This window comes from Lissotriton vulgaris, chromosome 7 (assembly GCF_964263255.1).
Source record: "Lissotriton vulgaris chromosome 7, aLisVul1.2, whole genome shotgun sequence".
Taxonomy (NCBI): Eukaryota; Metazoa; Chordata; class Amphibia; order Caudata; family Salamandridae; genus Lissotriton; species Lissotriton vulgaris.
Genome location: NC_141695.1, coordinates 1,738,698,454 through 1,738,726,422, shown reverse-complemented (window position 1 = coordinate 1,738,726,422; position 27,969 = coordinate 1,738,698,454). Strand labels below are relative to the sequence as shown.

The 27,969-nt window shown below is 46.6% G+C and overlaps 1 protein-coding gene and 1 long non-coding RNA gene across 2 annotated transcripts in view; one reads left to right on the top strand and one right to left on the bottom strand.

Moving 5' to 3' along the window:
* LOC147706528 (alpha-2-macroglobulin-like protein 1) overlaps positions 1-27,969 on the bottom strand; it is a 268,374-nt gene that overhangs the window by 32,245 nt on the left and 208,160 nt on the right. The window contains exons 27-28 of the mRNA XM_086932997.1: positions 8,427-8,501; positions 5,546-5,708 (exon numbers count right to left, since the gene is read on the bottom strand). Of these exons, the coding sequence (XP_086789123.1) occupies positions 5,546-5,708; positions 8,427-8,501 (238 nt within the window). The remainder of the gene's footprint in view (positions 1-5,545; positions 5,709-8,426; positions 8,502-27,969) is intronic.
* Positions 1-27,969, top strand: part of LOC147706529 (uncharacterized) — a 137,676-nt gene that overhangs the window by 56,489 nt on the left and 53,218 nt on the right. The window lies entirely within an intron of this gene.

The following is a 27,969-nucleotide window of genomic DNA, read 5'->3' as shown; positions in this document are numbered from 1 at the left end:
CTGCCACCCTAAGAGACTGATTTAGATATCCCGCCCACTGAAATATGAATCCCATAACATATAATGGGATTTATATTTCAACGGACAGGATATCAGTCAATATTGTGACGGAGTAACCTGTCGGCTGAGAGCTACATTAGGCCCTTAGTCTCAATGTTTTGCCCACATCAATTTAGAAGAACAGAATATAATGTAATAAATAACTTGACAATAAAATGAATTAAAACCAATCAGTAGTACAGGAGTTATGAATTTGTAAACCTTTTAATGAAAAATAGCACCTAAAAGATCAAAGCGCCAACAGTCACAGGAACTAGGACAAAGTCAAAAGATATGGCCGACCGTGGTGGAACGTGGATTTGGCTACACAAGGTAGATTGGGTCTGATCTTGGCATACCTTTGGACTTAGAAGAAAATTTGAATGAAAAATTCCTGAGAAGGTAAAATTCAGCAAGGCAAGGTAGCTGCCAGTGTCTGTTGAAGAGTCATTTTTGGGGAGCCATTGGACGAAGCCACATTGAAAATTCCTACATTCAGACCACGTCACTTTTTGTATGCTGAATATCTCCAGTGGGACAAAGCTGTATACTGTAGCCGATGAGAGTTCCATGATGTACGATACCCTTCCTGAGAGTAGAAGCTGAACAGAATTTGCTGCTGAACTACTGAGCAGTCAGGTGGACCAACCATGCCACTTTGGTGGATCAGCAAGCAGATCTCCTGTCGGTTCTCAGGCCACTTTTTGTGGAAGATTTTCCATGTCAAAAGGTACATTTTTTTGCTGCTTGGGCATCTTTCCCACCAATTCCTGGGGTCTTGGACTGGATGGGTACCACTTGGAGGGCAGGACTCATTTCAGGCAAATTCCAGGTGTGGGTTCAAGATTGTTGGAGCTTTTTGAGTCACTGTAGCTCAGAACAGGAAGCCAGCCAACTACCCCTTGGAATCACTCTGGTGTCCTGTGATCAAGTAGCAAGGTAGGTTACATGTAACAGGGCAGTCCTCCGAGGGTACAAGGTAGGCTTCAAGCAGCCACGCAGTCCTCAGCTAGAAGCAGGGCTGTCCTCTGAACTACAAAGCAGGCCTCAAGCAGCAAGCCTTCTGGTGGGTGGGGATCCTCCACAGGTCCTGGAGTGAACTGAAGAGTTAGTCTGAGCATCTAATGTTTATACGTGTTGCCAGCCTTTGAAGTGGGAGAAACTTCTAGGCCTTTCTAAATCTGATTCAGGAAACTCCCCCCCCCCCCCCTTCCCCTGCCCAGGCTCCAAGAGGTCAGGGTGGCAAAAGGCTGGTGTCCGCTTTAAAATGTAATTAGGGCAGAGAGCAGCTCCACTCCTCCCATCCTGCAGGATGTCCCATTCTGACGTCTAGTCCCCCTCTGTCTCAGTGTTTGGGAGAAATACACAATTGTCAACTGCCTATTCACAAAAGGTTGCAGGCACCAAATGGTTAGGAGAAGAAAATGCCAACCTTCTAAAAGTGGTGTTTTCAGAATTGTGACTTAAACGATCTTTACTGTTAAAGATGATTTTAAAATATACTTCTTTTGAGACCAACTAGGATATTTCTACCTGTTCCCAATGCAAAGTTGGCACTTACTTAATGTAATAAGGTAACCAAATGATATCCTACAGGAGGGGTATGCCTCATAGGAGTGAAAAACAGATTTAGGAGTTTCTCTACCAGGACACATGAAAACTCAAAGGTACATGTGCATGTTTTTAAATACACTGCCCCCTGCTCTCTGGGCTGTTTTGGGTATACCTTATGGGTGACATATGTTTTAAAAAGAAATATTTGGGGCTGGCAAGAGGTTTATCTTGCCAGGTCAAAATTACATTTTTAAACAGCACACACAGGGTTCAATGGCAGGCCTGAGTCATGTTTAAAGGTCCTTGTGCCATCTACCCCTGCGTTAGTTCACCTGTCCAGATTCACCTGCCAGATTGCCCACAGTCCACCACCCTCGGCTGCCTTTGGTTTGTGCCTCCTCTGCTCGTTTTCTGCTAATTATTGTGCCTCTTCACTGCTCGCTCCTGCCCCCCATTAGTCTGCCAATTTCTGCTTGTTTGACCTTTATCTTGCCTCTTTCTTCTAGTTTCTGACCTTTATTCTGCCTCTTTATGAGCATTTCCTACCTCTTCATGCCATTTCCCCTTTCCCCACCTAGGGCCCCACACTCCTCCTAGGACCTACTTACTGGAGGCCGTAGCATGAACGCATTGAGCAGGTTCCCGCGCAATCTCTTCCTGCGACAATTCTCCTGTACAGCATGCCCACAGTCCGCTACCCTCTGCTGCCTTCAGGTTGTGCTCCTCTGCTTGCTTTTTCCTGCTAATTTTTCTGCCTCACTTCTGCTCATTTATTGCCTCTTCACTGCTGATGGCAGGTTGTCGATTTAGTGCTGGAGAAACTAGTTTCCTCTTTGCAACCAAGATGGGGTCCATAAAAGCTTTGGTCAAGGGACGCAAGTGTGCCACAGGATTTCCATGAGAAGGCTATCTTTGTTCTCCTCCACAGATACAGGCAATTGTAGAACTTCCACAGTTTTGTGCAAAATGGCCATTAATGGGGCCACCTACTCAGTGAGAGGCCCTGAGAGGCACTTCAGATCGACATTTAGGGACGTTTGTAAGCCTCTGGCACTCTGCAGAGGTAAATAATCACCTGTATCCATACATTATTAGAGACAAGATCAGAATCAGAGCCAGAGAGTTCCTCAAGATACTCAAAGTACTTATCATGGGGCAAGGGCATGCAAGGATTTTCCTCCTCAAGCAGTTGATGCCCTTTGTGTCTAAATCTGATCAAAAGGCATTAGTCTTTGGAAACTTCATCGATTTCAGTACAAAATCCATGCCCAGTGCAGGATTCGGCAAGGATAGGCCTAGAAATTATGCTGATGTCGGAGCAATCGCCAAAACTTTTGGCATCTGAAGAACCAGGGCCAGAACCGGAACCTCATTTAACGGAGGGAGGGAGGGTTGATGGCTGCCGGAGATGGAGCTACCACCAGAAGCTTGGTTCGACTTCCTGAAGACTCCATAGGATTGGAAGGCACACCATAGAGTCAGAACAGGGCAGAATATTGCCACAGTAGCATGTGTGACAGATGTGACCTAAGCTGATCAGCACTGAAACTTCAGAAAAGGGGCTACAAGGCTGGAGTGAAGTCTGGCACCAAATACACCACTACCAATACAGGCTTTCAGGACTATGTTAAGGCTTGGGTCTGGGAACCCTGCAGCATAACGGAAAACCTCCCCTTCGAACTGGAACAATGTCTAAAAGTGAAACAATCCCTGTTGTGGTGCTTCTTGAGAGATGACTTGTCTTTGTTCTTGGAAGCAGGCCACTTTGAAAACTTAGCTGTCGTAAGCAAGCTAGAGAGAGATTTTGAGCAAAACCTGTAGTAGAGTCGGGTTGGGTGTTTTTTGAAGGCCTGCACCATGAAGAGTTTCACCCAGTACTACTTAATGACTTTGCCGGTCATGCGGCCTACTTTTCACATGAACCAGCTATGTGTTTTTGGATGCAAGTACCAGAGAAAGATGTCATGAGGGTCAAACATCAACATCTTCTGGTGGAAAGAAGGAGTTGTACCATATAAACCCTGAAATCTTTTTGCATGAAAACATTTGAGGAGTGCAACTCCGGATCCACATCGAAGGTGGTGGAAAAAAAGTAAATGACTTCAGCACACTGGAGTGGTGCAATATACAGCTCTGTGATATCATGTCCTGAGAGGATCTCACAGTAAAGTCGGAGCGATGCTGCTACCTGCCTGCGTGTGAGAGCTACTTCAATGTTTCCAGGTACAGTCTGATTCCTGGGGGATTCAGGAGATGAGGAACCTGCAGGTAGACCTATCTATCATAACTCACATGAAGAGCTTTTAACTTTTACATCTGATGCTGAAAAAGCATTACATCTGATACAATAGATTTATCCCTGGTTAGGTCTAAAAGGATGTGATCATGCTGGCCATTTACCCGTAGTGTAGAGTCATGGTGTATGGATTCACAAGCCCTGACTGCATAAAACCAGCCACAACCAACTCATTGTACAAAACACATATTGCTTCTGTTATATACAAGAACATCTTGTGCAATTGCAGGGTTTCATTTATATTCCTGTTCTGGTATGCTAGACTCCATTATATCATTATTTTAATGTAGTTCTTTAATCTACCTTTTACATTCTTCGATGTCAGACCAACACCCTTCTTTCTGTATCTTGTCTTTTCTTGTATGTCTTAGTACATTCAGTGTTATTCGTAACCTGTTGGGTTCCCCTGCTTGTTAAGAATATTGTAAGATCCTTATTTATTTTTCTGCTATTGTTATAAGTTACTTAATAAATATTTGTCACAAAAGATCAATAGGGCAAATTTCTCATGGTATATCAAACCCCCTGTTGCTTTACGCAGCTGTTTGAAAGTATAGTTATTATTCAATAAGGACTGAACTCTCTTGATCATTACTAGTTCCCATTAGGGTCAGCACTCCATAGATCACAGTAGTTCCAGTAGGAGTTTATAATGAGTGCATACATTTCATAGTAAATCCCAGTACAATTTTGCTAGCAAAAACCACCTGGAATTAGTGCAGGAAATATTGCAGGACTGTCAGTCAGTCAAATCGCTTTATTTGATACTTAAAAATGTGTTATCATAAAAGCACAAAGATGCACAGTGTGAAATTAAGAGGATACAGCTTTCGCAATAAGAAATAGTAAAAGTAATTTGATGACAGACCTTATATTTAAAAACCGGACTAAAATATATATTTCCTAATTCATGAAACAGAGTGGTCCCGCCGCCTAGTCTTCCATGCGAGAAGTAGATAAGAGGCCACAGTATAACATACTAGTTCATTAGGAAATGATTGTAAAAAATACAAAGCTGGACGGTATTGAGTAAAATCGTATTTACTGCAGTACTGAAGAGTTTATTCCCTATTCGGACGTACAAAGCTCAGATTGGAGAGTTAATACCACACCCAGTAAACGCTGTCCTCTAATGGATCGGTATTTAGTGTGTGCAATAAATACCATGACCGAGCCACTTGAAATGAGTCCCTGAATGAGACCATGTTTGACATGGCTAGCCCTTTCAGCTGTCTGGCTGGATCCAATATCAGCAATGGAAAGACAGAAGTGTTCATTATAATTTCAGTTGTAATATGCAAAGTTTTTCATTCAAAAAATATGCTACAAAGGCAAATGTAAAACAGATTAATCAAGCATTTTTTTTGGGGGGGGGACCTTATTGAAAGTGTTAATTGAAGAACAAAATAACGTTTTCCCCATTTAGGCAAAAATCTTTGTCATCTCTAGGACAGGGACGTGTTATTTCTCTTTTCAGAATTGAGTGTCCAATTTTTAATACATCATTTCAAGCAAAATGAAAAGTCAAATAATAAGAATTTATTGCACAAGTTAAATATATATTTAGGATGCATCGCTCATAAAACCTGCTGTTCTGCTACCTTAAAATGGTTGCGATCTCAATAACTTTTGTGGGAATATACTTCTCCTTCTTACCTGATTTGACGGCTTGCTCATTCAGCTCCGCTATCACTTTATCACGCGCCTCCTTGTAGTCAGCGAGGGTGAAGGTGTAGGCCATCAGAGCTAGTGTGTAGGTATTGGTAACAGTGGACAAAGACTCTTTCAGGTAGGCCAGAGCATGCTTCACAGTGCTGTCCTGCAGGGAAGTAATTGAAGTGGAGGTTGGTCACTTGGACCTAGTGATGCCATCATAGGCTTCCAAATATTTCACCCCAAAACACATCGCCAGCCAGATTATGAATGGGAGATTGCAGAATATGAGTGTCTAGTCTCCTTACCCATTCAGTCTAGGGTCCCACTATATGGAGACTATCTTTGAGGGGGCTGGATTGCGTGTTATATTTCCAGTTACACTCAAATTGTAACCTCTTGATTGACTCAAAAAGATGAAGGGTGGAAGTTCCCTCTCCATCTCCCAACCATTCTTGGCCGCTCTTCACCATGACCACCTCTAGAAGTTAGACAATGCTCAATTACTGAGCTACCCATTTATCTCTTTTCAATAAGTGTGGATCGGTTTAGAGCAGTGTTTCCCAAACTGTGGTCCGCAGACCCCCAGGGGTCCGTGAGACATTCCCAGGGGGTCCGCAGGACTCGAGTGCCTATCGTCATAGTGAAAAATGAAACGCCCATGTGTCTTCACAGCACACAAGTGCTGTGAATGTTGGCTCAGGGGCGGCGAGACCACAACAATACAATTGGGAGGCGGGGGCAGAGAATGGGCAGTCGGCAGTCAGGGGGCGGGGCCTCAGGGGCACAGCGGCTGGGGAAACAAGTGGAACAGAAGGCAAAAGGGGCATAAAAACAAGGAAAAACGAGTGGAACCGAGGGCAGAAAGGCACAAAAAACGAGTGGAACAGAGGCAAAATACAAAATACAGAAATATAGGGGCAGCTAAGAACAGAAGAGAAAACTGGGCAAAGACACGGGGACAATGAGGGGAACAGAGGGAAGAAAAAGGGGCACGACCACGTAGAGGCAGCGGGGGAAGACAGACAACAGCAGTCACAGACACAAAAATGAAAATACAGGCAATACAATAAAAGCAATAAAGCGTTGAAAGGCACATGTGTATAGGTTACCGTTACTTGGCAGTCAGGTAAAAATAGATGCAGCCAGGATCAGCAGCAGGATTTTTGTGCTGTTGTCTGACTGCTCACTTTCCACAAGACCCTGGGTGAATTATGTGTGCTGTAAAGCTTTCATATTCAGACATATCGAGCTCTTATTCGCTGTAGCCTTTGCAGTTTTTTGTTGCCAAGGGACGGGGCAGTGGGCATCCTAACAGGAGAGGGTCATGTCAGGTGCCACGCAAGGCCTCTCTGAAATATGCCTTAACTGCACTGCTCACCCCTTGGTGGTAAAATGTTGTTCTGCTGTCTGACTAAAAATTATGTCTAACAGGGGTTTATGCTAATTGGCATAGCATTGTTCCATGATCTCGCTGAAACAATATGCCTCCTGTGCAGATACCTTCCTGCCATCTCTTGCACTTCCTTGATGAACTCCTAATATAGACCTTGAATTTGCTCTGTACACTGGACTCATCGCTCTGTGCACTCTCTTGTTAGAATTTTCACAATATTCGTTGCTCCTTGAGGCATGTCTTTATTATAAAATGCTTCATAATTTTATAATATTTTAGACCTTCTTAAACTGTGAATAGTTAAAAATGCTAATAATTCACAATCTTTCAACCTGTTGCTGTAAGGAAGGGTCACCACTCCAAGGCTCTGGAATGAGAATGTAGAGGTGCTGCTATGGCGGAGAGCAGGAGACTTGTATGCATACAGCAGTGTATTATTTAGTGGTACGTGTCCATGCCAATAGACCCAATTCAGGCTGTCTCCCTCTTGAAATTGCCTCTGCTTCAAAAGGCGTTTTAAAAAGAAATTGAAATTGTACAAATTGCTTGGGGTCCCGGCTTCCAGTAGTGATTCAGTGGGGGTCCTCTGGAGTCAAAAGTTTGGGAACCACTGGTTTAGAGGAAAATATCATATCCCGAATATTGACCAATATCATGAAGGTATATTTACGGTTAAATATATATTTATGATTCCAAACGCTACATATATGTAAACATGAAGATAAGCATACTTTCAAGATAAATAGGTGTGAAGGTAAGAATGTAAATAAAACCATACTTACTTTTATATATTTACCTTCATGATATTGTGTTAGTCTATATTCTGGATACAATATACTGGCTGGAAGATATTTAAAATTCGGTATTGTGATAGAACCATGCAAATACATAAGTTGCAGTTACTGTCAGGAAAAGCTTTAGTATAATAAAATGCCTCCACATGATTAATACAATAACCGCAACAAGTGCCTATTGGCACAAAGGAAATATTAACAGCTTTACATCTACACAACTCAAAATGACCTATAATTCAAAAAGCAGCAAAAAATATTTTGGATTTTGAACCATTTTGTTTTTCAAACATTAGCATGTTTGTTTCTCAGTATACTTTACTGGTTTGTTGAATATGCACTATGTGCTAAGAAAATCCGGTCCATTACTTGCATGGTGACCTTCAGTATGGCCATAGTAGACCCTATGAATTAAGCAGTGTGCTGAGCTGCACTTCAGTGCGCTATATCCAGGGTACTGGCCATCTACAAGTATCTCCTGAACTATCCATTGAACTCTCCTTTTAGACCCTTAAACCCATCTCATCCTGATGGAAAGTTGAAGATTGGCCATAACATTACTAAAAGCCTGTCAAATGTACTATGAACCCGCGAGGTTCCAATCCCCTGATCAATGTTTCAAAGGCTCTCTTCCATCCTCCTCCTCCCCAAACAAAGGTGTGTCCTAAACCAGGGTAAAGACTTGAACAGGACTCACCGTATCTTTCATCCCCAGTTCAAGCATGGCTGCTGTGATGTAGGCCGAAAGAGAGAGGTTATCTGCAACGCCACCCTGTGAGAGACAGAGCACAGTTGTCACATATATAAACACACCTTTTCAGAGTTCTCTCCCACCCCTCCCTTGTCTCAGCAGTAACAATCAACATATTGTGAAGCTCTTGCTTGCATGTTAAATATCTCTAATTCAATTACTGTTGCAAAAGGCTTCTCTTCAAAACTTCTTGGTGCAATACATATAATCTCACCAATCTGTTGAAAATGTGGAATTTTTTGTTCATTCTGGCAAGCAAACTTCTCAGGTAGATGAGTCAAAGTATCTACTTTTTTTTGTAATTTATTTCATGTAAGAGCAAGCAAAGTTTGCCATTTGGCCAAACTAGAGTGGCTCATATTGACATCCAAGGATTTACAGTGACAGATCTGCACTAAAATCACACAATTTCTATCAGCCATCTTAATAAATGCATGCATTAATGAGAGTCAGTATAGGAAACTGGCTCTTTATATAGTACCAGCAGCCCGCCCCAGCATTGCCTGGGGCAGAAGGGGGCTGCATTTTTAGCCCGGGGCAGAAGGTGGCTGGGGCAGCATGTTGTCGAGCGGTGCACCCGCCCCCCGCCCCGACTCCCTCCCGCCCCCCGCTGTGACTCCCTCCTGCCCCCGCCTCCCGCCCGACTCCCTCCAGCCCCCGACTATTTCCTTTCCTTACCTGACCCGCGGCTCCTCCTCTTCATGTGGCCGTCACTCCTCACTGCACCACTGCACCGCCGCCCCGCCGCTCCTCCATGACACCGCCGCTCCTCACTGCACTGCCGCTCCTCCTTCTTCGTCATGACGCACGTCGCCTCGCGGCCAGCGCTAGGTCCAGGCTGGCGCTACTTTCAGGGGACTACTTTGTTTTGAAAATTAATTTTTTTTAATTTGCTTTTTTTAAAAAATGTATATAGCTTATATCCATCTACACACCCTGACATTTTCATCGATGTATCGGGTGTGTAGATTGGCGCTGTGGCAGTGGTTCCCGAGATTACCTTGCCAAAAGGTGCAAGTTCTCTCTTTATAATAGTAGTATAGATAGAATAAACATCTTGAAGGTTGGATTCGTTTTTTTCCCGCTGCCTCTGCTGATTGAGGGATGACTTGTCATTTGTTTTTCATCTGCGAGGTACAAATATGCAAAACTTGTTATTTTCAGAATTTTTTGTATTTGACCCTTATTTTTTTGTTAAGGTAGTTCCAGTGGGTTCTTGTTGCTATAATCATTGTTTGGCCTCCAGAATTGTAAGAATTGGGTTCACTCGCCACATTGCATTCAAGACGGCAATAATTTAGGCCTCCCACTTTAACATGACACCAACAACCCCCGCTTCTAAATTCCATGACTGCTTTTTGTTTTTCCTCCATGCTGACATCTTTCTACTTATTTTTATGTCTTTCGACTCTATTTCGTGGTGTTTAGAATTACGTCTGCACACAATCCCTTTTTGATTCACCTAACAAATAAATATGAATGACGGTCAACGATAACAGAAACTCAATGATCATGTTCCTCGGTTCTGGCAACTTCTGTAATCGGACTCCTAACCCCATTCCATTCACCACGCCCCACAGTCGGCAGGCATTAAGTACATTGAAAGATAACGTACGGGTGACCGATAAGATAGTTCATTCAGGCTGGCTTTCACAGACACGTTTTGGCATGTTGCTGTTAAAGGCCACAAGGTGGCAGCCCATCCCTAGTTCTGGATGGGGAAAGCTTGTGAACAATGATATAACTGCTGCCCGATTTTCAGAATAAATGAGATCCTAATATAATTTCTGGCCAATTTTAAGAACAAACAATGTCCTCTTAGTATCGCCGCTCCTCCATGACGCCGCCGCTCCTCACTGCACTGCCGCTCCTCCTTCTTCGTCATGACGCACGTCGCGTTGCGGCCAGCGCTAGGTCCAGGCTGGCGCTACTTTCAGGGGACTACTTTGTTTTGAAAATTAATTTTTTTCATTTGCTTTTTTTTTTTTATTTATATAGCCTATGTCCATCTACACACCCTGACATTTTCATCGATGTATCGGGTGTGTAGATTGGCGCTGTGGTTCCCGAGATTACCTTGCCAAAAGGTGCAAGTTCTCTCTTTATAATAGTAGTATAGATTATCAGAATCAGAGGAGAATATCCTGTTTTTGCCAGGTTCTTGCAAACTCATGTTTCGGAGACCCTCATTCACATTAAACTCAGGGTGCGGTATATGTTGATTATCCGCTCTGTTGGTTAGGTGAATAGCATCATCATTGGGTCTTTTATCACTTGACTGCTCAGTTCTCAAAGTGATCTATGTTCCGCCACCTGGAGGGAACCCATCTGGTTTTGAGACAGTTGTGGTTAGAGAGTGAAGATTAAAATTACCTCCATTCCTTAGTTTGGTCTTTCATTTACTAAGGAAGGGGCAAGATTAAAATGGGTGGGTGGTGCTGTGGCAGAAGTGTTAATGTTCCACCGCCTCTTGTGTTCGGTTAGGGTTGGCCAGCATCTTTCGGCCCTAGGTTGCCCTATCAGGTCTGTGGGCCTTCTTCAGGACAAAAGTCATATGTTATATCAAAATCAGATATATGGAGTAAAGATTCCTGGGGTTCCCTATGAGTGGACAAGGGCTTGCTCTAGAAATCCCAAGGTACTCTTACAGGGGATAGTATAGTTGAGCAGCCTTAGACGTATCAGAGATGAGTGCAAGATATCTGCAAATACACAAAATAGTCAACAAGTGATATGTATGACTCAATAAGGAGATCCACACTAAATTATCAAAATAACGGGTATCTTTATATATGTTTGGGCACCAGAATCAGTTTTTTCAGGTAAGTATGTTTTTAACAAGAAATACTTTTGAGTTTAAAAAGTCAACACTGCAATTTTTTGAAGCTGCAATGTTATCCTATGGGAGGAAAAGCAAGTGCGGTATTCAGGCACAGTAAGCAAATTATGGAACCAATCTCCAGGAGTTAAGGTGAGTATGGGGCAAGGTCCAAGGCAGCACCAAGGGGGACCAGTCTGGCTGAACCAACAAGGAGACTCAGGTCAAACAAGGCTGGGGGACATAGGGACGCCTTTGGTCATTTTCTCCTCAGGCCAAAGAAGCTGGGTGCAGAGGTGTTTGGCGGTGTCAGATTTTCATCACCGGCAGTGGTCGCAGTAGGGGGTCAGGCACATAGAGGCTTCAGGTGACATCAGACAGCCCACAGTGGTCAAACCCAAGGTGGGCTTATCTCTGGATGGTCAAGAGACCACGCTGACACTGTTGGCCCACTTCAGCTCAGCCTCTGGAGCAGTGTGCAGTGCTACTTTGAGGCATCTGGGTACTACCTCCATCAGCAGTTGGGAGTCCTCACAGTTCTCTTGGGGTGATGGGGAAGCAGATACGCTGCTCCACCGTAGCTCCTGAGACTTGGCAGAAGTGCTGGCAGTCCTCCCAGGCTTTTGGAGGCAAAGCAGCTTGCAGGTTGAGCCAACTTTGGCGCAATCGGCACGAACAGCAGACAAGAAGGCAGGGTTGGCGCCAAGTCAGCTTCTTCTTCTACAGTTCTTGCTTTTCACTACTTTTTGGTCTTCATTCTTCTTTTGACCATCAGAATCTGATTTTCTGGTGCTAGGTGCTCCCCTAAATACTGAATTTAGGGGCATTATGGGAGTGTTGGGTAGTAGCCAATGGTCTACTGACCCTTGGGGTCAATACGCCCCCTATATGATCCCTTCCTGTGGAAAGTGGGCATAACTAAGTCCCAGACTGCTAAGTTTGCCATCACAAAGATGGCTACTTCTGAAAAGTCATGCCCACCTCGGATTAGACACCGTAGGGGTGGTACTAGCCTGGGGGTGGCATGCATACCTGACTGGCTCATTTTCCCATCTGTCCAGGTGCCAAAGGGGCTCTGGACAAAGGGGGTCAGTTTCCTCTCCTGTGAGGGAAGCCAGATTCATATTTCGAAGGCAACAGCTCTTTGAAGCTTGCCGGCCTAGGAAGTCTAATCAGCAGGTCATCCTTTGGGAGGGGATGTGACACTCTTCCCGGGCAGGCTTTGTTCCTGACCTCCTGAAAGCAAAAGGCTCTCATCCTAGGTGGTCAGACACTCATCTTGAGTTTGAGTTTAAAACATTTATAGAGCGCACGTTCACCTGGCGGTTTCATGGCGCTGAGGTGTACAGGAACCCAGAGAACAAGAGATCAGGGGGAAAGCAGAGCAAAACAATTACAGTGGAAAGGCTTGTGCAAAGAGACAAGTTTTTAACGCCTTTCGGAAATGTGAATATTGAGTAGAAGATCTGAGGTGAGCGGGGAGAGAGTTCCAGAAAACGGGGGCAAGTGTGGAAAATTTCGTGCCCCCCCACTTTTTGCCCCTAAAGCGGGGGACTGCCAACAGATATTGGGAGGATGAGCGCAGCTCCCTGACAGGGGCATAGACTTTGATTTCTGAAGAAATGAAAGCAGGGGCTGCACCAACCCGTGCCTGAAAAGTAATGCAGCCCATCTTGAACTGATCTTGTTCTCGGATAGGGAGCCAGTGCAAGGACTTAAGAAGAGGGGTGACGTGGTGGGACTTGGCCAGATTATAAACCAGGCGAGCGGCCTGGTTTTGAACCAGCTGTAATCGCCGCAAACTGTAAGCGGGCATGCCACAGTATAGTGCATTGCCATAATCGAGGCGAGAGATTACCATCGCCAGGACTATGAGTTTTAAAGCAGAAAATGAAAAGAAACAGGAAACTTTGCGAATGGTGCGGAGTGAAAGAAAGGAAGAGGACACCACTAGGCTGACCTGGGAGTGCAAAGTAAGTTGGTCGTTCAACTTAATCCCAAGGGTTTTCACAGAAGAGGATGGAGAAGTGGGGGGGGGCAGGGAGGGGGGCCAAAAGAGAGAGGTCCAGGGACTGGAGCAACCACCTGTCAGAACCAGCTCAGTTTTGTCTGGGTTTAACTTCAGGTGGTTGTAGTTCATCCAGTCATGGATAAAAATCATAACAGACTGGAACTTAAGCATGGAGTCAGGGGATGGGGACAAATAAAAAAAAGGTGAAGGTCATCCGCATAATTGTAGACGGAGACCTCCATTTGCTGAAGGGCAAAAATAAGAGGGGCGATATACAAATTAAATAAACGTGCACTTATGTTCAGCATACGAATGGAAGGCATGCCAACAACATATTGACATGTGTAAACCGCTTCATGCAAGCATTGCAATGACAAATTTCAACACATGTAAATATTGCAATTACTTGTATTATAGTTGTTAGCATCAGGTTGCTGTGAATCAGCATAAGCAAGCATTATACTGGCTTGCAACAGGCATATATATCAGTGTTACAGTGGCGCCTGTATATTATTGGAGGTTGGTTGGGAGTTTTTTTTTTTTTACACCGACGTCACTTCCACTTCCGTTCCTTCCGTTTCTGTCCTTGGAAGGTCTTACCCTGAGCAGTGAATCAACATGGACTAGCGAATGGGGGCTGACAGGCCTCTCTGGTGTTTGCAGCCCATGACGTTTAGAATCTTCTGTGGCACGGAAGGGCTGGGTTTAGTGTACCGTGGCATCTTCCCAGCAACATTCACCGAGTGTGCATGCCACACACTGTGCCAAAGCTGGTGAAGTCACTTTGCCTCTCATAGATCTGTCTCACCTTGTGCTGGCTGACAAGTCTCCATGGCCATTCAGCCATCCAGGATGCAAGGGCTGTACCTGCCCTTGGAGAAATTGAGTTAGTTGTATTGGAAGAGCCCCCCCTGCCCCATATCTAACCAATTTCAGGATATTTTATATTAAGAGATTTTCTGTAGCTCTGCATGCCACCTTTCCATGACTTTTGAATGCTGCAGATGCAGGAGGAAACTGCACTACCAAGAAACACTCCAGACCGAATAAAGACCACTCTTACACTTTCATTCACTTTCTCAAATACAAGAATTTGGCGACATAGTAACCTCAATGATGGTGGATTAAAAAACAAATCCCACGCATTGGAGGAATAAAGAAGAGGAACAAGGCAACTATGCGTTGTATTGCCTTAATCAGTTGTGGTTGCTCATCTTCATCGTACGTAACAAAAAAGAACCTTACCTAACTCTCTGAAGAACGAGAAGCCAGGATTATGTTGTGTCTGGAACATGGAGTGCAGTAGGAATTTTTGGTCCAGAGTCTTGGGGTTATATGAGTGAAGGACACACCACTTTGTTGGCTTGTGAAAGTGGTGGAAAGTTATAAACTGACCATTGGTTTATAGTTTCCTAATTCTTTATTGACTCTTACTACTGATGCAAGTAGGCTTTGTATTACTACACTAAACTCTGCCCTCCATTCCTTTCCATCTCCTGAAAAATAACTTTATTCTTCTGTTGTCCAGTCAACTGTTCAATCTAGAAATCCATTGCTGGCAAACAGCTACTTCCGTTTGTTATTTAAAAAAAAAAAACTAAATTTTTATCAACATGTAATCTCACATAATTCTTGATTACAGGCTTTCACGTAATGTCTTCCTACAGTTATGCTTTTTCACCAGTTATGCTTTCCGCAGTTATGCTTTTTTGTGCTTGTGTTATTCACATGAGGTATGTTCTTATGTACAATTTTACCACGCGATATGGGCCAATTTCATTCCATGCAAAAGGTGTAATCTCCTACAATTTTCTGGAAAACTGCTGGCAATACATGTTAAAAATAAATCACAATTGTGCCTATCCCGACTTAAAATCATTTTTTTCCATTGAAATAATTGTATGATACATACCCTTCCTAAAGAAGATAAGGCGTTCTTGCATGTTTACATGAATTTACATTTTTCTACAACACTTCATGCTTACAAGGGGGAGCTACCACACCATGATTAGAGCATCTCTTCAGTCCTCATGGACCTCCCCCAATACTTCCTTATAGGTCAATTTCTAATATTCCCTCCACCTCAGAGGTTAATCTATAAAAAATAAGTGCCAGAGCTTTCATCAGAAGGCAGCTTGCCCCAGCCCATTTCTCCTGTTAGCGCCGCCTAAAACAGAACCAACTACAAACCATGAAAGTGGGGAGAGGGTGCGGCACCATGGCCAGAGCAGTCAACTCCAGAGAACCAGGTTCAAGTCTCAGCTGAACATCTTGTGATTCTTGGCAAATCACTTAATCTCCCCATAAATTAATGTGTCCTTAATTGGGGCTATGCGAAGCGCTGGTGTTGATGATTAAGTGCCGGTGCTGAGCATGGGAAACCACCGGCTCAAATTAAGCACTGCTACACACACAAACAAACACTCAGTAACAGCCTCCAAGGAACTCAATGAGTTCTTGGTGGCCTCATCAGGGGTGTGAAACAAATGAATACATTCTAAATTCTGTAGTACAATGTAATGTGATACATGCAGTGGTGTTTGTCAACAATGTAAAAGCATGCACTAGCAGCAATTGGGACTGCAATATGACAATGGCAGGGGTCATCCTTGAAGATTGTTCGTGAATATGTGTAGACACTATAATAAAATTTACAGCACAGAAAGGATATCTGAACTTTTCAATGATTAGTGGGAGAAAATTTATAGTACACTGTCTCAATACAGCAACTAATCTCTTGCAACACCCTAAAACACTAAAACGGTGGTTCTTAAGCTGAAGACCAAAGACCACGTAGGGAGTCACAACGGCTACTCAGGAGGCTGAGTAGCCTCCTGAGGAGACTATTTATAATATTAAATAATTAGTTAATAAAGAAATCATAAATGCAAAAGCAAAAATGTTATAATTAGAAAAACACTCCGTAAAATTGAAGGAAATTAAAATATAAACATTAAGTTGGTTTCCTTAGCTTCATTTGTGGGAGCAGTGTAAAACAAGTATCTAGCATGGACAATTGTTGGCCTCAATTAGAGCACTAATATGTTTTGACAATAAGAGAGTATGCATTAGGAGCTATAAAACAAAGTGACATGCTGTAGTCTACCGAACGAGTTACTTACCTTCGGTAACGATGCATCTGGTAGAGACGATTCTAGCAGCAGATTCCTTCATGTAGAATTATCCCCAGGCATGAGACTGGATCCAGAAAATTTGGCCACAGCCTCTCCGTGCGCCGGGGGGGGGGGGGGGGGGGGGAGTTCGGCACCACGCGACAGCGCCCCTGCGTCATCCACGCATGTGACATCAGCGAGGTCACATAAGTCCCACCCCAGCGCGCCTACGTCAGTTTTCTTCTAAGAACTTTTCCGCGCCACAACACGGAGCCATCAGAAAAGACTGAGAGTATAGGAACAGTGTGCGAAAGAGAAAAAACGATTATGGGGAACACCAGAATGAGCAGTGCCAAACACTGCAGTACCCCAAGCAGGGAAAAAGAATAAGGAACAGAGCATAGCCCTGAACAGCAACCCTGCCAGCACCAAGATAGCCCCCCCCTGGAGTCAGAACACATGGAAAGTGTCACGAAGACATAACAGGACCACAACCTCAACCAATTACAATGAAAGGGAACCAGTTTAGGACAAACACGGCACAACAAGACTCAGACAGCCCCAACACAGAATGTGACAACCCCTGTAAGGAACAAGGGCAGAAGCCCAACCAAAAGACCCCAATCTAGAGGATAACAGATGGACCAGGACCCCTAGCAATGAAAGGGGCAAGAGAGGGGGTGGTAGGCCCAAACCTGGGGCAACTAGAACACAAAGGCACGGAAGTACCTACAAACTGGCCCTTCAAAGCGCCAAAAGGGGAGGAAACAACAAATAAACAGGCCGAACATTCTGCCAGACAACAGCGACAGAATGCATGCACTGAAGACATAGCCACCCACCAGGAGGAAAATGCAGAAGCCCAAGCCAATGGATCCTCACAGAACGGGGAGGAAGGGCGGGCCGTGAAGGAATCTGCAGCTAGAATATACCAGATACATCTTTACCAAAGGTAAGTAACTCCTACATCTGATAGAGACTATTAGCCACAGATTCCTTCACGTAGAATAGATACCCTAGCCATACCCAAGGGGAAGGAGGGTCTGCGAAAGGACCCCGCCAGCCCAGCTATTTATAAGAGGGTCTCACAGGGGCCGAGTCCCAAAGACAGGACGAGGAGCCCCGTACCTCAGGCAGGGGGAACCCCCACAAGCAGAAGACCACCAACCCCGAAAGGGATGCGGGAAAGGAGAAAAGAAGCTGCCCATCCTCGCTCAGCAGGGGAAACCAGGTAAGGCAAAAAAGGAGGCTAAAGCACCACACACCCATACAGGACAACAAAAAGTCTGCCCCAGGCCAAAGGAGGGGGAGCACCGAAGGAGAAGAGCAACCTAGAGACTCCAAGGAGAAGAGGCAGAGCAAAGGCAAGCCTCACTCCACTGGAAACATACCCAGCAAAGGGGACAGCCGAGCCTAACACAACCAGAAGGCAAAGTCCAGACAGAAAGGCACCGTCCACAATAAGCAGGCGGAAGCCGAAAAGGGCAGCTCAAGGACACTCAGAAAGAACCGTCTCGCGCCCTGCAGGGTTAGGGAACAAGAACTCCGGGACCAGCTCATCCCACAGGGAGGCAAGGAAGAAGGAGTAGTTTGTCCTGTAACTCCAGTTCTGTAGTAGGGGTATCTCTGTTATAGTCATAATCTAGTGAATAGTCCCGCCCATGTGCGTGGACCCCGGAGCAATCAAAAATAATCTCTTAAGGTGTCCAAAAAAATGCAGAACTGCACAGACACTTAAGAGAGAATTAAAGACAAATAATGCAGCCTATATAACCAGGCTACACTGTCCAGTACTTGTACTAGAAATTCCACCAAAAATCCACAAACAGCAAAGTCTGTCCAGATTTCCCTTGCTTCAGCAGCAAAAACCCTCTGGAATGATAGAGAGGAAGGCATGGACAGACAAGCCCCATAGGCTGCCATTATGTGGCTCAAAACAGGATACTGTGCCTTTAAGAGAACTTTCCAGAACTTCACAGTATCCCAGAATGCACTGCAGGTCCCTTTTATTTTCAGTTCTTTTTGAAGGCGTAACACGCCAGACCTGTAGCATTCCTTACATGAATATCTCTCCACCGGGGAGGAGGGCGGGCGCTTATGAATATAACAGAGATACCCCTACTACAGAACTGGAGTTACAGGACAAACTACTCCTTCTGTAGTAGGGGATCTCTGTGTATAGTCATAATCTAGTGAATAGAATGGCAAGCCCATCCCCACACCAAAGCGGCGGTGGAGAAACAAGAAATAACACCACTATTGTGCGAACAGATTTCGCAGCGAAGCCTGCCCAACCTGAGCGTCTGCCCTGGCATCAGTGTCCAGGCAGTAATGCTTAGCAAAGGTATGGACCGACTTCCAAGTGGCCGCCCTGCTGATTTCTGCAATTGGAACATTACGGAGCAAAGCAGTCGTGGCAGCTTTGCCCCTGGTGGAATGAGCTTTAGGTTTACCCCCTAAGGTCTTATTAGCCTTTTGGTAACACAGTTGTATGCAGGACACAATCCACCTAGAGATGGACTGTTTAGAGGTAGCAAGACCCGTCCTGACTGATCCATAATTGATAAACAATTGGTCTGACCTACGAATATCCTTGGTCTTATCCAGATAAAATTTCAGCACCCTCCTAACATCCAGGGAATGTAAAGACCTTTCCGCTGGAGATGAAGGATTCTGAAAAAAACGTAGGCAAAGTTATAGTCTGGTTGACGTGAAAATCAGAAATAACCTTGGGAAGAAATTTAGGGTGAGTACGCATAACAACCTTAGCAGCATGAAATACAGTATAAGGTTCTTGGCAGCACAACGCCTGAATTTCACGCACCCTGCGGGCCGATGTGATGGCCACGAGGAACGCCGCCTTCCAGGACAGGTGCTGCAAGGAAGCCTTATGAATAGGCTCAAAAGGCTCCTTCATCAATCTGGACAGCACCACATTTAATTCCCATGAAGGCGAAGGAAGCCGGACAGGAGGGAACACTTTCTTCAAGCCTTCCAAAAAATCCTCGATCACAGGGATCTGGAAGAAGGAAGTCTGTGAAGGGCATTTCCTGTAGGCAGTCAGCGCAGCAAGATGAACCTTAATGGAATGGACATTAAGGCCAGATCGCGCCAGATGCAGAAGATACGGAAGGATGACATCTTCCTTGCACGTCGTCGGGTCATAATTCTTGGACTTGCACCAGATGCAAAATCTCTTCCACTTGTAAGCATAGGAAGTCCGAGTGGAAGGTCGCTTAGCCTCCTTCAGTATGTCCATGCAATCTTCATGTAGATTCAAATGGCCATATTGCACTATCTCAGAAGCCATGCCCCCAAACTCAAAGACGAGAGGTTGGGGTGCAACATCTGCCCCCCGAACTTCGTGAGAAGGTCCGGCTTGCACGGCAGCCGAATGTGAGGAAGGAGAGACCGGTGAAGCAGGTCCGTGAACCACCACTGCCTGGGTCATTCCGGGGCAATCAGGATCATCCGCGCCCTGGACTGGGACAGCTTGATGAGCACCGCCGGAATCAGGGGAATGGGTGGAAAAGCGTACAGAAAGCTGTTCGACCAGTTGATCCATAGCACATTCCTGAGCGTCCCCTGCTGGTAGTACCTGGAGGCGAAGTCTCGGCATTTGCTGTTTTCGGCGGTGGCGAACAGATCTATGTCTGGAGTCCCCCACCTTGCGAAGACTTCTCCTAGTACTTCGCCGTTTATGACCCATTCGTGGTTTTCCTGAATTAGTCTGCTCAGTGCGTCCGCCTGAACATTCTGCACACCTGGCAGATGGGTAGCAGTTATAGTCAGTCCTCTGGCCAGAAGCCAGTGCCAGATCGCCTGCGCCTCCTGCGACAGAGTGTGTGATCTCGAGCACCCCTGCTTGTTGAGGTAATACATCGTGGTCGTATTGTTCGTCTGCACAAGCAGAGAGTTGGTCTGAAAGGACGGATGAAAGGCCTTCAGTGCCAAGTGAACAGCTCTAAGTTCCAGGAAATTGATGTGGTACGTGGACTCCGACGGAGACCACGTCCCTTGAATCTAAGTCTCCGGAGTAAGCTCCCCATCCGTGGAGAGACGCATCCGTCACAATCGTCTGAGTGGGAATGTCCCTGTGGAAGGGAACCCCTCTGAGGAGATTCTCCGCTGAACACCACCACTTCAGAGACTGAAGAGCATGCAGAGACAGTCGTATCTTGTCGTCCCAAGACCCTTTCCTCTGATCGCACTGATCCTCCAAGCACTTCCGCAATGGTCTCATGTGCAGACGTGTGTGTGGCGTTAGGAAGATGCAAGAGGCCATCGATCCCAGTAGAGAAGACACCGTCCTCACTGTTGTAGATGGAGTGGTCATAAGAGCCTGAGACTTCCAAAGGAGTGATAATCGCTGCTCCTCCGAAGGAGACACGCTTGCTGACAGCGTATTGATGGAGGCTCCCAAGTACTGAATGCACTGGACCGGAGTCGGGAGAGACTTGGACATGTTGATGTGCAACCCCAGCTTGTTCAAGAGAACGCACGTCTTCTGGAAGTGTGCTTGAGCTTCCGAGAAGGAGGAGGCCTTGATCAACCAATCGTCCAGGTACGGGTAGACAAACACCTTGTTCTTCCTTAGGTGTGCTGCTACCACTGCCATGCAATTCGAGAATGTTCTGGGCGCAGACTTCAGTCCGAATGGCAGTACTGTGTACTGATAATAATTGGCGCCGACTTGGAATCGCAGGAACTTCCTGTGTTTGTGTGCAATGGGCACATGGAAGTACGCATCTTATAGGTCTATAGCACAAAGCCAGTCTCCCTGTTGCAACTGAGGATAAATCTGATGCAACGACAGCATGCGAAACTTCTCTCTGCAAATCCACTTGTTTACCTGTCGCAAATCCAGAATGGGCCTGAATTTGTTCTTGTCCTTCTTGCGAACCAGGAAGAACCGGGAGTACAGACCTCTTCCTCTTTGAGACAGAGGTACGTCTTCTATCGCCCTTTTCCTTAACAGGATATCGGCCTCTGCCTGGAGCTCGCGAAGCTGAAACTGCGAGCTGACCGGAGGAATTGATGGAGGCGGGCTAGTGAACCGAAGCCTCTATCCATTGCAAACAATATTCAGCAGCCACTTGTCCTGAGTAATTTTTCTCCACTCTGACAGAAAAAATGGAACACTTCCGCCCACAGGAGCGGGTAACAGATGTAGGGGAAGTAACCGCTCAGGGTAGAGACCCAGCCCAGCCCTTCTTTGCTGTAGAGGACTGCTGGCCCCCTCTACCCTTCTGGCGCTTCTGGAAAGGTCTCCGGTACTGCTGCTGTTGTTGCTGCTGCTGTCCCGAAGACTGTCCTCGCCCTCTGCCCTGTGCACCGAACCGTCTCTGGAACGGGCGGTAGGCCTTTTTTAAAAAAACTTTATTTTGAGGTTTTGTGCAGTACAAGAAGATAGAAAGTACAGAGCATAGTGCTTACATCCACAACATCTAGAGCAATCATTACATGACAGTATAATAGTATCACATATAAGGAAACATATCAGCAGTCAGTGATGAGTCATGGCAGAGGGGCGGGGTGTCAGGAGACAGCAGAGTTTACAGGGGAACATTACAAAGTAACTCGTATAGAGGTATACAGCAAGCCATAATAGGTGCACCAGGTAATAGAGATACAAATGACATCAGGAAGCAGTGGACTTCCGTTCATACATCCATACATATAGCCAGCTTCATAGTATAAGAGCTATGTACAGTTAGTGTCAAGATGTGCCATTTAGGTGTCAGCATTACAATCATCAGTAGGTCTTGTCCCACTTACGGAGCGGGCATCATACCCGCCCCCTTGGGTGAGCAGGTATGTGGTCAGTGGGTCCCAAATGTCCCTAGGCTTACTGGACACTGGCATGGTCTCAGCAGAAATTGCAGACTGCTCCTGGCAATGAATCACATCTGTGAGCCAGTCCTTGAACTTCGGAGCCCTACCGCGGCCCCATCGACACGCCACTTGGCGCTTCGCGAGGAGCAGGGTAACATCTAGAAGTTTCCTACAGCTCTTGGGAATGTGTGGAGTGTGTCCTAGTAGCATCAACAGAGGGTCACAGCTTATCTGCGCACCAACCATGGATTTGAGAGCTCCATGTACTTGTTGCCAGAAATCATGGACCAAGTGGCATTCCCATGACAAATGTAGGAACCCTGCCTGTTCAGCACGACAACGTTCACATCTGTCATCGTCAGACAAGTGGAATTTGAATTTTTTAACTGGGGTATAGTACAATCTTTGAAGGAACTTATAATGGATCATCTTGAGCCTACAACTGGCCGAGATTCTGGCCGTGAGATTACTGCAATAAAGCCACTGCTCATCGGTGAGTTCAGATGCCAGGACAGCAGACCAATGTGACCGAGCCGAACCTTCCAGTCCCGACCTAGACGCTCTGATTTGCTTATATATGCCCGACACCAAATGCGAACCATCCTGTGAGCTTAGCATAAAATGCAAGGGGGGGAGAACCTCCGGTTCTCTGGGACAATCAGGCGAATCTCCTTCATTCCCGCCGTAACCTCATAGTAGAATGCGTCAAACGGGGTGGGGTTATGAGATTTAAAAAACAGAGCTGCAGTATGGAATTGGCCATCAGTAAAGAGGTCGCCCCAGCATCTGATCTGCAGGAGGCGACAGAGCATCTGAAATCCCCGCTCCTGTAGGAGTTCCAGTTTGTGGTGATATGCGAGAGACATCCGAGTAGAGTAGGGCAAAGCGCAACCTAGCATCTTACTTATATGATTCCAGGCCTCTATTGTACACATAACAGTGGTAGGTGGAGTATCTATTGCTGTCGCAGGGCAATGTATTAGCCCGTTCAAAGGTAGGGGATTTGCTATCAAGTCCTCCACTGCCAATTGGGGCATAAAAGGTGTGGGGATCATCCAGTGATATGCGAAATGTGCCTGCGCGGATACATAGTAAGCCTCAAAGTCGGTGACGTCAAAACCCCCCTGTCGTAGGGCTGGGTGAGTATCGACCACCGAAGTCTCGGGCGCTTGCCTCCCCAGAATAGACGACACACTTCAGTCTTCAATGTTTTGAAGAAGAACGCACCAGGGTAATAAGGAATGTTTAGAAATAAATACAGAAAGCGGGGAAGCAGTACCATTTTGAGTAGCGATGCTCTGCCTGCCATAGAGAGGGGAAGGGACAGCCAGCGGTCAAGCGATGTAGAAAGTTTTGCAATCGCAGTACCATAATTAAGCCTTAGGGTCTCATCCTTATCTCGAGAGATCTGGATGCCAAGGTACCGTAAATACGACCGGCACCACTCCAATGGATAATCAAGTGGGAAGTCAGGGACTGCAGCTGTGAGGGGAAAGAATTGCGATTTGGCCCAGTTTATGTGCACTCCGGACAATCCGCCGAAGACTACGAATTCTCGCAGTATAGGGTTCAGGTTCTGCAACGGATGCGTGACAAAGAGCGTCACATCGCCAGCATACAGCGATATGTCGATCTGACGCTGAAAGCATGAAAGGGCTTTCCCGGTGCAGCTGGCGCACCCGACAATCTAATGGCTCAACTGCAATTGCAAAAAGGAGAGGGGATAGTGGAAATCCCTGTCGGGTGCCTCGCGTTATGGCAATTGAGGGAGAGAGGCGTCCATTAATAAGCACTTTTGCGGTCGGTTGTGTATATAATAACTGGACCCAGGAGATGAACAGTTTAGGAAATCCCATACGGGCCAAGACGGTGAATGAGTACTGCCATTCGACCGAGTCGCAGGCTTTGGTGGCATCCAAAAAAAACGCCGCAATTGGGAGCTCCGGATGCACCGTGCGGAGCAGGGAGAACAGCGTGCGTAGATTGTGAGAGGTGGAACGGCCAGGGACAAACCCCGACTGGTCAGGCAGTATAATTTTGGTCATCAGAAGAGACAACCTGGTAGCAAGCACATTGGCAAGTATCTTCACATCACACTTTAACAGCGATAGTGGGCGGTAAGAGTCACAGGTATCAGGACTCTTCCCAGGCTTTAGCAAGGACGTGATTACGATTTCTTGCATTGAACAAGGGAGGATCTCATCAGCAAAGACTCTACAAATACTTCTCGGAGAACAGGTGCCATCATGTCTATATAGGCCTTATAAAATTTGGCAGGCAGACCATCCAGGCCTGGGGCTTTGCCATTTTGAAGGGACATTATGGCATCCCTAATCTCGTCCAGGTCGAAGGGGGCAGCAAGAAACGCCCTGGGTGCATCGCTGAGCCAGCAAAGAGTCACTTCGCCTAGGAAGTCATCATAGTGGACGTCTCCGGTCGTGGATGTTGTATATAAAGCCTGGTAATGTGATGTGAAAACAGTCAATATGCTGTTGGTGTCCCTGACTGCTAGTCCTCAGTCATCAGTGATTTCGAGAATTGTGTTATGGTGTGAGGGGTGCGTGTCAGCACTGCCAGGGCCTTGCCGGGCTTATCTCCCTCGCAGTATTGTCTAGCCGTCCAATACCTCCCTCTGAACTTGGTCTCCCTGGCTGCCTCTTCCTCATATTGCGTTAGTTTATCTCTAAATTTCGCGTGCGCCTCAGTATTGTCTCCCGTTACCATCTGAATTTCCAGGTCTTTCAGGTCCCCGTCTAGTGTATGCAACGTGCGTTGTATGGTCACGTAGTACTCTGAAGCTTTTCGATATACAATACCCTCGAACCTTAACTTTAAATGCCTCCCAGATAACTTCAACTGAGTCTACAGAACCCTTGTTGAAGAAGGCTGCAATCTCCTCACCGAGTTCCGTGCGGAACGCCGTATCTAATAGGGCTGTTGGTTGTAGCTTCCAACGTGGGCGGGGGTTATCCCAACCAGGCACCTGTAGTTGAATCAGGACCGGACTGTGGCCTGAATAAGTCCTGGGTAGATGCACCGTGTTAGTCAGCCCAGCACTCAATTCCTAGATAAGAGTAAATAATCCAGTCTAGCCCATGTACCTGTAAAAGACGTGAAGTGAGTGCCCTCTCTCTGGAGTGGGTGTAGATGTCGCCAGCTATCCGTCAGGTCGCCCTCCTCGATTATTCCGGTCAGGGCCTCCCGAGATCTAGGTTTGTAATGTGCCACCCCATCTGCCCTGTCTTGTGCTGGCAGCAGAGCTACGTGAAAGTCACCTCCCCAGATGACATGTTGTGAGGCCACATCCAGTATCTTACACCAACTTTTTTCACGACATTGTGCGGTATCGACATTGGGAGAATAACAATTCACTAGTGTTACAGTGTTACGTCCTAGGCGACCCCACATCATAGCAAAGCGACCCTCAGCATCAGTTGATTCACCAAGCATTTGGAATGGCAATGTGCGTCTAATCAATATAACTACCCCCCTTGCGTACACAGAGTAAGATGAGAAAGTACGAGCAGCGGCCCATTTGCTGGCAAAAGTGGCGCGTGTCTGTGGCGATGTGTTCTCCTGTAACATGGCAACCTGTGCCTGGTGACGGTCAAGATATGCAATAACATTGCGACATTTCCGTGCATCGTTAAGGCCCCTAATATTCCACGACATACATTTCAACATTGGATCGGGCCCTACCCCTGCCATAACCTGAAAAACATTTTATGATTGCATCATGCCATGTCTCTGTTAACAACATCTTTTCCGCTCAGGCGAAGCACTGCCCCGTACAATCCATTGAACAATCCCTCCCCCCTGGAAAACAAAACTCCCACGTAAGATAATTCCCATACCCTCCCACTACTGCATCCCAATTATGCCAGCAGCCATCTGTCACCTCCCTGTCTCTCCCTCCCGCCCTCTGCAGCAGCCCCAACTCGCTAAGGAGGTATTCATTGCTTCCACCCACCTCCCCACCCTCACAACACAACAATCTCCCATAGTCATACCCATGAAAGGGGTATACCCGTAGAGGGAACAGCATAGAAGGACGCGCAACCATGACCCCCTCCCCAGGCCTCGCGTTCTGTACCGCTCTTGGGTGAAGCCGAGGAGGGATAGTGGACCCTGGAGTACATTACCACTGGGAGTAGGTCACAGCTCCAAGTTCGTATGATGTCCCAGAAGCGTACCTCATAGGAAGTACAGTCTCAGCAGCTCCTGGCTGCCATATATTGTCTGCAAGCGCTGTAGTGAAGGTACATTAAGCCTCTTCTTCAGTGTCTGGCGGGTTGTCCTCTTGCTCAGTGCCACGGCCCTGCGTTCCCTTCTGCGCCTTCTTGACTGCCTTTAAATAGTCCTCCGCCTTCTGTGGATTCGTAAAGAAGCGTTGCTTCCCTTGGTATGTGACCTGGAGCTTCGCAGGATACAGTAAGGCATACTCTATTTGTGCAGCTCGTAAATTCTTCTTAACGTCAATGAACTTGCGCCTTTCCTCCTGGACCATCGGGGTGAAGTCAGGATAGATAGAAAAGTTTACGCCGTTATAGGAGAGGGATTGCTTCATGCGTGCTGCTCTCAATGCAGTGTCTCGGTCGCGATAGTTCAGCAATTGAGCTATGATGGGCCTCGGTGGCAAACCCAGTTTAGGCACCGGAGCCAGGGATCTATGCGCCCGCTCTACAATAAATTGCGATGAAAACGCCTCCTCCCCGATGGCAGCTTGGAGTACCTTCTCCACGTAAAGTTCCATCCTACCCGTGTCCGTGGATTCCGGAATGCCCGTGATGCGGATGTTGTTGCGTCTGCTGCGGGCCTCCAAATCCTCATTCTTCGCCGCGATGACCCGCAGCAGGTTGTCCATCCGGGCAAGCTGGGCGGAGTGGGAGGCTGTGGTGTCATTGTCAGAAATGCGTTGTTCAGTGGCTGTTATGCGTTCCTCGTGCTGGTCCACCTGGTGCACAAGTGCATCCATCCTTGATGATATCCTGTCTACCCGGTCCACCACTGTTGCGAACCCCTGCCTCATCTCCTGGAGCATTTGCTGCAGTTCATGTCCTTCCGCTGAAGATTCGCCGCCGGCCGCCCCCGCTCTGTTCATGCTGGGCTTCTCCACCGCTGCTTTCTGTCCCTTCTTCGCAGCCTCAAGGGAGAGTTTTGGTTGGCGACCATCCTGCCGCCGTATAGTATATCGTACACCCCTCCGGGAGCCGCGTAGATTCTGGTCCTGCCGGTATTGCACAGGAAAGGTGCAGGCCACTATTACACCACCTGGTCAGGTGTCAATCTCCAGCACTAAGAATGAGACTGGCTACCATGCACCTCATGCATTCCACAGGGTGGCAATAAAGCACACTGGTTGAGGGGATCACACGTGGCAAGGGGTACACCGGTCACACGGTTCCACAGCAGAGCTACCTGATGAAGTGTACAGTCCCCAATGAGGAAGTAGCACCCAGTGCAGTGTACAGTCCCCAACGCGAAATTAGCGCCCGGCTCAATAGATGACAAGCAGGGAGGACCCGGCGCTGCCCCGCTGTGCGACCGCGAGAAAGCGGCAGATCACGAAGCTGAGTCCTCACCAGGCGTTGCATTCTGTAGTGTCATGCCTCACGATCCACTGTGCACAGTGCTGTTGTAGGGCCTCCGGTGCAACAAGGAGCACCAGTGTAGTCAGCCTGACCTGAAAATGGCGGCGCTAAGGTCCGTAAT